The sequence below is a fragment of the Arachis stenosperma genome, chromosome 8, assembly GCF_014773155.1.
Source record: "Arachis stenosperma cultivar V10309 chromosome 8, arast.V10309.gnm1.PFL2, whole genome shotgun sequence".
Lineage (NCBI taxonomy): Eukaryota > Viridiplantae > Streptophyta > Magnoliopsida > Fabales > Fabaceae > Arachis > Arachis stenosperma.
Genome location: NC_080384.1, coordinates 21,307,729 through 21,319,911, shown reverse-complemented (window position 1 = coordinate 21,319,911; position 12,183 = coordinate 21,307,729). Strand labels below are relative to the sequence as shown.

At 36.1% G+C, this 12,183-nt stretch overlaps 1 protein-coding gene across 1 annotated transcript; it reads right to left on the bottom strand.

Annotated features, from left to right (window-relative positions):
• Positions 1–3,401: 3,401 nt before the first annotated feature.
• On the bottom strand, positions 3,402–10,314 carry LOC130946817 (vacuolar protein sorting-associated protein 45 homolog). The gene is made up of 14 exons (XM_057875675.1): positions 9,829–10,314; positions 8,106–8,301; positions 7,728–7,929; positions 7,497–7,576; positions 7,075–7,302; positions 6,595–6,720; positions 6,401–6,481; positions 6,161–6,302; positions 5,863–6,041; positions 5,038–5,193; positions 4,586–4,693; positions 4,375–4,496; positions 4,119–4,250; positions 3,402–3,914 (listed from the first exon to the last, which is right to left on the bottom strand). Exons 2-14 carry the CDS (start codon positions 8,193–8,195, stop codon positions 3,854–3,856), a joined length of 1,707 nt encoding a protein of 568 aa, XP_057731658.1. The 5' UTR covers positions 8,196–8,301; positions 9,829–10,314; the 3' UTR covers positions 3,402–3,853.
• Positions 10,315–12,183: the final 1,869 nt, after the last annotated feature.

Below are 12,183 nucleotides of genomic sequence, written 5' to 3'. Positions count from 1 at the left end.
TATTTCTATCGATGGCACTCACTTGTATGGTAAATACGAAGGCACGTTGCTCATTGCTATTGCTTAAGATGGCAATGCAAACATATTGTGTATTGTATTTGCCATTGTTGAGGGTGAGACGAAGGAGGTTTGGTCATTTTTCTTTCGTATTTGCTGCAGCATGTCACACCACAACACGACATCTTAGTGATTTCAGACAGGTACAAATCAATTGATGCTATGTTGAATGCCGATGGAAGTTTATGAAAACCACCGCACGCCTTCCAGGCATTTTGTACAAGGCATATTGCTGCCAACTTCATAACTCACTTAAAAACAATGACTTAAAGAAGGTTCTTGTTAACGCAGCATATTCAAAGGGGCCTTACTAGTGTGTAGAAAGAAAAATCCTTCTACATGTATAGAAGACAGGTGTCGTCTTCACAGCCACAAATTTTACCAAAGACAAGTACAATAATGATGCAGCAGACACCTTTAATGTTCAATCTGCAGTAGTTCAGTTGTACAGATATTGACATAAAATAATAAAGAGAAAATACCACTATCCTTCCCTACGAGATGCTAAAATGACACTCCTCTCACCTCTATTTACAAAATGTATATTCTCCTCCCTTATAACTTTTAAAAAACCTCATCTTTAATCTATTTTAATTTTTTTTTTGTGTTAACTAATGTTAACTTTATTTATTTTCAAGAAAAAATAAATTATTTTTTACAAAAATACCCTTTAGCAAAAATTTTATTTTTTTATCATTAAATTTTGCTTAGCAAAATACTCTTTAATAAATTATTTTTTTATTAATTAAATTATATTTTTACCAAAATATTTTTTCAAAAATTAATAATTAAATTATTTTTTCTAAGATATCCTTCAATATTTTTTTAATTATTAAATTATAATTTTTTACTAAAGCAAAAAAGACCTTCAGAGTCACATGTGAAAAATGTGGAGAGCCTGGTCACAATGCTAAGACTTGCAAGGGAGCTCCTAAGGCTGGGATTAATCCTAAAAAACAGTCAAGAAAAAATCCAAGAAAAATTCATCTGTAACAAGAAGAGGTTCAGGTTTCTCAATCGGCACCCATAACTCAGGTATTCATGATTAATACTTACCTTGTTATACTAAATGTTCTATATTGTGCAGGTTGGGATCTATGATAACTTGTTTAAGACTCAGATTTTTTACAGCCATTAGTTGCTCTGTTATAGGGACCACCTTGACATATAATATTATTGATCAGGGACCTGTTTGACTTATAGTATAAATTCTAAAGGACCTATTTGACTTATAACATACATTATAAAAGATTTAATTGTCCTAACAAATTCGCTCATGTACGAGGTTACTCAGCCTAAGGCACCAACAAATGCTGCTGAACCAGTTGTTGGAATGAATGTAAATGCTGGAACTGTAATTATGCTTGATAATGTGTTTCACTATTAATTCCTAAACACTAGATACTAATATCTTATGTTAGAATACTCATAATTGTTTAAAATTCTATCAGGGAAGACAGACTCAGCCTCAACCTCCACCTCGACAGCCTTTCAGACGTCCAAAGCAGATAATAATTAGGCCCAAGAATCAGGGGAGTGTGAGTGCTGAGACAATGACAGCTGCAAGTAGTGGCACAACTTCCTGAATGTTCAAATTCATTCTAACTCCCGGACTGAATCTCTCTAAAAAGAAATGATGTTTTCTTGAAATTTATTGTGGAAGAGACAAGACCTTGTTTGTTATTTTGAAGAAAATAGACCTTCACTTTTAAGTCTTTTTGTGTTACCACTTTAATGAGTGTGTGTAGAAGGAAATAGACCTTCTTTGGTTCGTCAATATTTTGATACTACTTATGTGCATACTTATGTTTATGCTACTTTATGTTAATATTTTGATACATGGCATTTGAATATTCTGGTTTGGATTATATACTATATTTTGTAATATCTACTTGGCCAACTTACTTACATGCTACTCCGATTTGGATATGACTTAACTTTTGTTCAATATCATTGTCAACCTCTAATGTCCATTTAACTAAAATGATTCATTCAAATACAATATTTTTTCAACAAACATACAATGCTAATTTCTTATATAACCACCACATAGATACAAAACAAAATCACAACTACAAGTTCACCCATTATTACACTACTAAACAACCTGAAAACACTATCTTTCTTGAGTTTTGAACTATCTTCATTCCTCTTTATTAACATCTCCTCCAATTGTTTCACTCTCTCCTCCAAGGTATAATTCAAACATGCACCAAATTCTTCACCCATGCATGTCTCCATAGAGGCCAATCTACTACTTTCAACTACATCATCCACCAAACACCCAAAAATCTCATCAAACTATACAAAAAAAATTACAATAACCTTGCTTCTCCTGCCATCAGAATAACAAAACAAAAATCATAACATTAGTCTTAGTTCCCAATTTTCAAAATTATAGCACCACAAAAATCAATCACACTGAAGTACCTTGAAGTGAGGACAGCCAAAGAACAGCCTATTTGGGTTCTCTGTTGTGCGAGACCTAGATATTACGGCATATGTATTGCACTTGCACTTAGGATGTTCTCCTCTTCTAAGTCGCCCCCTTGGAAAGCCAGTCGAACCACTGTCAACATGGAAGACATCATCAATAGTTCTCCAACCACGTCTCCGACTTGCAACTGATGTGCTTCCTCCACTCGCCATCACCTTCTTCGAATCCAGAAACTCTCTCTCACATACTAAGATACATGGATTGGAGACAAAGAGACTGGGGTTAAAGATGAAAACCTAATTCATGTTGATCCCCCTTTTGAAACGACAACGTATTGCGCCTCTCACACGCTGACGTTTTATAACACTGGCATGAGAAAGCTTGGGGACTAATCTGTCCCACTCAAAACGACGTCATTTGAAGAAGCCCTTAAACGACGTCGTTTTGGACACGTGTACACGGACCAATGTGTCCTGGTAGCCTTTAACTTGACACGTCACACTGATCACCTCTACGTAGGAAAGAGATTGTTCGATTAACCAGTTAAACCTGGATCAGAGACGTATATAACATACATCTAACAATTTTGGAGACCAGGGACTTAGTTAATTTTTCTAGGGGACAAATTTGTCGGACAACCAAATCCTTGGAGACCTATTTGAGATATTACTCAATATTTTATAAAAGGAGCAACCTCACAGACATACCAAATTTTATGAAGTCATTTCAATTAATCGTGCAAACCTACTTTGTTTTATCTCATTATTTTAACGATACTACTATTATTTAAACCCACTTGGACACTCTCCTGTCTCCTCAGACATAAAAAAGCTATCAATCGGAGCAAACATTAATCACAAGTACAACTCATTCTCACAACCTCGACTTATAAAAATATATGAAGCCATGAATCTACAAATGAACTACATCCGTATAAGTATACAAAAGAATGGGACATTCATTACAAGATTATACAAAATTGTTTTCATCAGTAAGTGTAAGAAAAACCATTCAGACTCTTCAAATAAAAATAAAAATAAAATTGAGACTCGATTAGCCAAAATGATGAAGAAAAACTACACAAAAAAGATTTACTTCTTTTCTTTGTTCCTATACTTTCGTGTCTACTTTTTACCCCATGAATGAACAAAAGAAAGAGGGGAGTGGCGTGCCCTTTATGTTTGGTATTTCAATTTCCAATTGCATTCATCCGCAAGCAGCAACCACTACAACCCTATCGAAATTAGGGTTAATAACTATCTGCAACAACAATGGATTGAGTTTATACCGACATCGAGCTCCCTCTGCAAAATATTTTTCTATATAGCCCTCAAAATGCAAATTGTGCCAGGATGGATTTCAAACAATGCTGGTGTTCGAACGAGCTACCCTTTGAGCTTCTTCCAGGTCCCTAATAAACCTGCAAATTCAAATAAAACACACGACTATAGCTAAGAAATCCAGAACAGTAACAAGTTTTGTAGTCAATCAATACAAGAACAAAACTGGAACTATCAACTCAAAATTATTGGCATTGGACATCAAATTGAAAGCCCACTTGGAATACACTAAACATGAAATGACCACTAGTTGAATCAAAACTATTTTATTCACTTCATTATACCTCTTAGAATTGAGAACAGAAGAGCCACCAAGTATAAACCGAATTCCAGGATTGCTGGCATTTTGTAGAGCAACACATCTTGACTCCTCATAAGTTGTTCCACCAACAATGAAGATGATTACTTCCTGTGGCCTGCATGTCAATTGTCATGTAATCATTAAATATAAAAACTCATACTATTCCACAATTCTATTGTGTGTGTGACTTCTAGAAATTCACAAAGAAAATACAACTGCTAGATTTAATAGCAACAAACCTTCCTTGTTGAAAGTGATTTCCAACAAATGGGTAGTCCACATCTCTCAGCCGTCCTTTGACGATGCTTTCCATGGTTTGGAAAAGAAGGGGTTGGTGCTGGGTATACACATTCTCAACACCCTGCAGCAAATCACAAAACAGAAGTTGTTTAGAGTTGAACTTAATCTATCAAAGATAGGGCATGGTAATCATAATACTTCTGTGCATACCTTCAACCCACGGGCCATATTACGGGCAATATTCATTAGATCTCGATTTCCAAAAAGATCACCAGTTCTCTTGTCAACACCTGCTTGCTTTAAAAGAAACTGGACGAGCTGTTGTGTCAAAAACAAAATATCGATATCAGCAACTATTGCAGGCATGCATAGCCACATTATTTATTTGTAAAGAGGTACTTTCCAACATTATTTATTTGTAAAGAGGTACTTTCCATCTATTTGCAGTTCTTCGCAATTTAATCTAGTTAACATATATTTCTATTCTCTGGAATCCAAAGCCAAGGATATAAAATGACAATATGACCCAAAATTGACTTTACCAAACACACTATTTCTCCAAGGTTTAAAACATGGACAACATCCACTAAAAGATTAAGGAGAGGCAATCATGCCTGAGGATAAAAGGATTCAGAAGAAAGCAACATCATAGATTAATTTACCCCAGATTTATACTTGGCAGATCGGGAAGCCAGTTTGTTGAAAAGCTGCATTAACTGAACAGGGCTATCCTTCTCATATCGCAAAGCATATAGCATGACTAAACGCAGCCGGTCCACACCTGATATGCTATCATCATTTAGTAGATTTGTCACTGCCTGAAGATAGTACATTGAGACAGAAATTGTCACTTTTGTTAGTCTAAACTCCAAAGCCATTGCCAGTACATACGATAACAATTAGAAACATCGAGAAAAAATATTGGGGGAAGATAATAAGACACTAAAAAAATTGCTTTATGTATCTTGTAATCTGCTAGTGTAGGCATGGGTTGTTGGCCAAGGGAAAGGATTTTACACCTATACTTCACCATGTATCCTTGTCCTTACTTCACATCATTGATGGAAATTCAAATATATGTCAAGAAGTCCCCGATTGCAGAACGATGTACCGAGAACAGAATAAATTTTTACCCCATTAACAAATCAACTCTCCATGGAAACAATATGAAGCTTATTAAGGCAACGAACAGAATAATTACAAGATAAAATATCCTTTGAGATGAATGGTAGCACTGAAATGAGCAAACTACTATAGTTGAGTTTTCTAATTTATCATAACCATACAAAGAAACATGCATAAATATTCAGAGCTTAAAATAAATTAAAAAGCATTGCACCGCCAGCACCGCTCAAAAAGAATATCCCCCTTTTTTCATCTCCAAAGAGCCTTTTCTTTGAGTGAGAGAGAATACATTAGACCATCACCCAATAACGCTTGAAGTTTGAGCAAAAGCAAAGGAAATTTTGCTAATCATTAATACATACCTCAAACGCAGCCCCTTGTCCTCCATTGCAAGCCAGTTCCTGTTCTGTTTGTGAAACTGTCATAAGTTTTCGCTGTTGTACTATCTTGCTCATTTCTGTTACCAAAGTCACATGCTTTGACACATTCCCATGCATTTTTCTGTACTCAGGATAATTGTCAACAAATTTGGCCATGTCCTCTGACAAGAGTCAAACCATAAATCAATTAATTACATACTATGCTGCCATGTATAAAAATAGGTGTAATAGCAGAAGGAATTTTATTATTCTAAAATGTGAGACAATTATAAGTACAAACCTATCGTTTGGATGTTCTGGTTGCTCTTTGACACTTGCTGAAATTCATCAACCAGCCGCTTGATATTCATACCTATATCTCCAAAATTCTCATACATGTTGGCTTTGAAAAACGAATCTTGTTCCGACGACAACACAACCTCCTGCAACAGCAAATAGCACAATATTTCTTTCAATTTGTATAAAATCTAAACTCGAAGATATTGTTAACGTGATTAAACAGCATAAAAGTCTCTCTAACCTCTTGATCCTTTGAAAATTTATCAATGGATTTCAAGTCCACCTTGTTGTCTTGGATTCCTATCAATTCATGAACCATAGCCTGGAAAGTATAAGGCCACAAACAAGAATTACTTTATGAATAAACAAACTATCAGATAGCTAAGCTGTAAGATTGTCAGTAAGCACTGACTATAGCATTAATCCCATAGATACCTGATAGGTCCATTGATTGAGCAATGGGGTTACAGGATCATCTCTCCTATCAAGCACCAACAACAGTGGTGAAACTTCTGTTCGCCTAAAATCAAAAAGACCACTTTCTTCTTGGTACATCAGTTTCTGTTTGAAGCCCATTCATGTAAATTAGTTTTCACTACATATGCATGATAAATTATAACACATAGGGATACACATATTGCCAGATAAAACAACAATAAGATGGCTACATCTGTGGCAAAAGTATGCCTAGAGATATGCATGGTGAGTTCAGAAAAATGAAAATTATAAGGATTTAAAAGATAAAAGTTAACAATTAAAAAAGAAAAAAATAATAAAAACACATGCAAACGCGCCTTAAAAACATGCAAAAGTTAAAATGCATAAGATTGTCTAACATAAACAGGAAAATAACAAATAATATATATTATCTACTGAGAAAAAGTGACTACATAATTATGCAAAAATTCTACTCACATTTGTTTCATGTGCTATTCTTTTGGCAATGTCAGACGTCCTTTGATATCTAATAACTGGTCTCCGTTTTAATGCCAAAAAGACAGCTGCTACACCATCAACAACCCGATCACAGAAGTGTTGCAGTGTTGAAGGATCCACCACAGCTGGGAGCATATAAATATAACTTGAAGGGATGTGCAAAGTGAAATGATAAGGATCAACTGCAACAAAGTCTGCGTAGAACTCCTGAATGATCGTAACAAAAACTACATCAGAATTAAACTTCGCAATACAAATCCCAGCATTTGAGATCACATATTTACTACAAAAAGAGATGGGGGTTCAAGGGTTCCAGCACAAGAACGTGTGCAGTCATCTATCATCATAAAACGGATAGATAGAAAAGTTCCCATGTTTACAGCGCAAGCAAAAGCAGTTACCTGAACTTGCTGGACAGCTTCATGTTCATCTGAATCAGCAAGTATGTGAATCTGAGTGTCCTTCAATATGTTGGAGAAAACTGTAAATTTCAGAATGCATTCACAAAGTATCTTCGAATCAATGCGAGAAAAAAAAATTATCACTTCAACTAGGGAAAATATACAAAACGGAATTCCTAAATAGGGATTGCTTTATATACTACAGCATCTGTAAAGATTTAAAAGACCTACATAGGTGATACTCCCCAAATCTAGGAGCGGCGAGCTGGCGGCGCAAATGCTGGATGTTCTCCGTCGTAGGGCGAAGGAAGTAAACGGCCTTGAGATGCGACATAAGCTCCTTCGACTTGGTTATGGAATCCACCAACTCCACCAAGAACACTTCCTTCTGAAGAAGCTCTGATTGTGAATACACAACGCTCACAATACTCACCTACACCATCAATTTCACATTTCACATCCATGTTGTAGCTCAACACCATAACCAGCAACACATATTTACGAGTTTACAATCATATGGAAAAATGAACGCCAATATCATAATTGAAACAATGAATGAAGAATTATATTAGAGAAAATGAATTGATTCGTTGAGATCGTGGTGCGTACCGTTTGGGAATCGAGGATTAGGACCTTCATGCCGGAGATGTCCTGCAGCATGCGGTTGACGTAGTCACGTGCAGAGGACGTGAGCACCATTTTTTTTGTAGTGGCGACTCGAATAATATGGATCGATCTAAGTCTCAGTGGAGAGATTATAATCGAAGATGATTAACACTGTTGAATTTGCCAAAGGGTTGCGAATCTGGTACAGGGGTTGCAGAATTTAAAATAAAAAATAATAATTAAAAAATTAATATAAATAAAAATTAGTCAAATTATAATATAATATTTTTATTATTTTTTTAAATTTTTAATTTCAATAAAATTGTTTAAAATAATATTTGTCAATAGAATCATCTTTATTTTAAAAAATAAATCGCATAATTTAAGTATATATACGAAATTGTAAAATAAAATAAATAAAATTAATAACTAAACAAAATAAAAACAAAAAATGAATAAAAAATATTTAAAAATTATATAATTATTAATTTTGTAGCGGTAATCATTCTTTTGTCTAAAACCTTTGGCCCAACGGGCCGGCCCATCCTGTCCGCCAAAACCCGCAAATTTGACAATGCAGGTTTGGCGGATTTTTTTATTTGGTGGGTTCAAAATCATATCCGATCCGTTTTTTAGCAAGTTCAGCCGATCGGCCTGACGAATTCGACCCGTTGTGCCACCCCTATTGAAAACTGGACCGGTCATTAAATCGTTCTAGTGATCAGTTATTGGTCCAACCGGTTCAATCGTAGTTCAATCGAAATAACTAATTTATAATAAAATAATAAATAAAATATAAATAAACACACTAAAATTAACAAAAATTAACTATATTTAACTGATATTAACAAAATTTTCAAACATAATTTTAACAAGATCAGCACAATAATTAACATACTTTAACAAAAATTAACCTAGTTTTTAAACCAATTTTAACAAGTTCAGCACAATAATTAACAAAAAAAAAATATTGAATGAGCACAGTCAACTCTCCAATTGCTTAATAACATCCTTTCCTTCCAACAGCTTCAAAGTAATTTCTAACTCATCCCACAATAACTTTTATCAATTAGAAATTATCAAACCACATTCATTTTGTATGCAAAAATAGTTTTAACATGGAAAGCTTCATTGCAAAAATACAAGAGTTCAAGTCGGTATGCAGGTCCTCGAACAGCAAATCAATACAAACATTCGATAAAAAAAAAAAAAAGACAAAATCAAAGCAACAAAGAAAGAAATATCTAAGAATCACCATTGCTGAGAATAATAACTTGAACGTGTATGCTCAAAGAATCTTAGGCTAAGCTTCACTGGGAAAGTGAAGAACACCCAAACGAAGTAAACTTCAATCACAGCTTAAACCAAAATTCACAATCCCCTTAAATTGAAGCAGCAAGCAACTTGAGAACTAAATCAAGGTCAACAAGGTTAAGCAGTGAACTAAATCAGCATAATTTTAACAAAGATTAACTGAACTAAATCAACTAATTATTCAATGATTCAATCCAAAACAAGAAAACCGTATAGTACAGCACAAAAGCAAAGCTAATCAACGATTCAAATTTCAATCAGAGTAGCACTAACAGAATCCAAAAAAATCAATGTTCCAGCAGAATCTCAAAAAAATCATTGAATCAATGTTCTGAGAAAAGATCGAAAAACAGAGAACGAAAATTTTTTAAAAAATGAAGGCATTGCCTTCGTGAGCTAGAGGAAGACGCACCAATTGTTGAATGAGGAAGAAGCGCGGAGCCGCAGACGACAGGACGAAGACACGGTGGTGTCTGAGCGCAATGGACGGCGGCGCTGAGTGAGACCCTTGCGGCGGTGGGAGTAACCTAGGGTTTGTGTTTTGAGGATGGGGGCTGTATACCTGTATCTGAATGAGGAGAAGGAGAAGTGGGGAACCTGCGCTGCGTTGCTCGGGGGGAAGGAGAAAGGGTTTCTTTTTTTTCAAAAAAGAAAGCGCAAAACGGCGAGCAGAGAGCAGATGAAGACAACGGCTAGCACGACCGCAAGATGACGGACGATCGAGGAAGAAGTTGCGCGCCTGCGATCGGTGAGTCTGAGAGCGAACAGGGGTTGGAGAGGGTTGCGGCGGAAGCTCAACGGACGGCGACAATGGCTCGCTCCTTGTGGCAGCAGTGGAGGCTAGGGTTGCGGGCAGCTCATTGTTGTTGCTTTCTGAAATCTGAAGGAACTAGGAACTAGGAAGGGGCTTGGGGGCGGGGGCGGGGCAGGGCCATGGCATCTCTCTTCTTTTTTTTTTTCCCCTAGAAAGAATAAGAAACACTGTCGTTTTGATGAAACCGGCCGGTTCTGCTCGGTTCGACCGTCCAGGTTCAGCGGTTCAATAGGTTTTTGACGAACGATTTCAGATAATGAACCGAATCATTAATGTTAATTGTTCATGGGCGGACTGATCTGACCAGCCGGTCCAATTCAATTTTTTTTTGTCATTACACTACCCACACACCCCCACATCCCCACACCCTGGGGTCTGTTCGGCGGTCTATGTTTGTTTTGGAATGCAATATATAAGGTTGATATTTATTTTTGGTGTGATAACTATATTAAGGCTCAAATTGTGGATAAAGAAGGAAATATGTGGTTATGCAATTTTGTATATGATAATCCTAATTTTAAAAATAGACAAGAACAATGGAGGGAGATCACGGTCAGTTGCAGAAGTGAAGGTGAACCTTAGCTCTTCATAGGAGACTTTAACGACGTTTTGAGTCAAGAGGAGAAGGTGGGACTGCATCTGAAGCCGCAAAACCAGGTCAGAGACTTCAAAAATTTTGTAGATTCAAATGCTCTCATAGATTTGGAATTGAAAGGAGGAGGGTTCACATGGTTTAACAATCTAAGAAATGGATTTGTGACAAGGGAAAGAATAGATAGGGCTTTGGGCAATTGGGAGTGGAGGATGATGTATCCACATGCCTATCTTTCGTCAATTCCTGCTATTAGATCGGATCATAGTCCGCTAATTTTAGATTTGAACCCTGTGCATAATGTTAGAAGGAGTTTTAAGTTTGAAGCTTTTTGGGCAGACCACAAAGATTGTGAGAATGTAGTGAGAAGGGGCTAGAGTAAACGAGAACCTAATGGCTGCGAATGGGGATATTAACTAATAAAATCAAGAGTTGTAAGGATGAGTTAAGAAAATAGAGTAGAACTACCTTCAAACGGGTAGACAAAGAGATTCAATGTTTGAAGGAGGAACTTAAAAAATTACAAGCCTCTGATTTTTTAGAAGAAAAACAAGAGCAGATGCATAATATAAAGGAGAAATTAGTTAATTTGTGGAGGCAAGAGGAGAAGTATTGGAGACAGAGAGCAAGGGTAAAATGGCTGAGGCTATGGGACAAAAACACCTCTTTCTTCCATGCAACCACCATTCAGAGAAGAGATAGAAATAGAATTCAAAAATTGAAGGATGCCTCAGGACAATGGTTGAATAGCAAGGAAGAAATAATGGAACACATTGCTAATCATTTCACGAATTTGTTCACTTCAACAAGAAGACAGAATTTTGATAGCACCATTAGAAAAATCCCTAAGAGGGTTACAGAAGAGATGAATAACGAGCTGCTGATGGAAGTTTCAGATGAAGAAGTTAAAAAGGCAGTATTCACTATTCAGTATGGGAAGTCTCAAAGCACTTGGGCCTGATGGTTTGAATGGATTGTTTTATCATAAGTATTGGGATGTCATTAGCAAGAAAGTGTGTGAAGCAGTGAGAAATTTTTTCAAAAATGGATACATACCGGAGTGTATTGGGGAAACTACAGTTGTATTAATACCCAAAACCAAGAGCCCCGAAAGTCTTAACCAACTAAGACCCATTAGCTGTTGTAATTTTATTTACAAAATATTGGCAAGGGTCATAGTTTTAAGACTTAAGGGAATAATGGAGAAAATAATATCACCGATACAGAGTGCATTCGTAGGAGGGCGTCTCATTCAAGATAATGTAGTCATTGTGCAGGAAATATATCATAGCCTTAACAAAAAAGGTAGGAATGGATCTCAAGATATGGCGGTTAAATTAGATATGAACAAAGCATATGAT

Excerpts from the sequence above, each read along its gene's own strand:
- LOC130946817 (XM_057875675.1), bottom strand. The coding sequence starts at position 8,195 with ATGGTGCTCACGTCCTCTGCACGTGACTACGTCAACCGCATGCTGCAG. Across the intron at positions 6,721-7,074 it reads GAATAGCACATGAAACAAAT|AAACTGATGTACCAAGAAGA; the intron begins GTGAGTAGAATT and ends GGCTTCAAACAG. Across the intron at positions 4,251-4,374 it reads AATCACTTTCAACAAGGAAG|GCCACAGGAAGTAATCATCT; the intron begins GTTTGTTGCTAT and ends ATTGACATGCAG.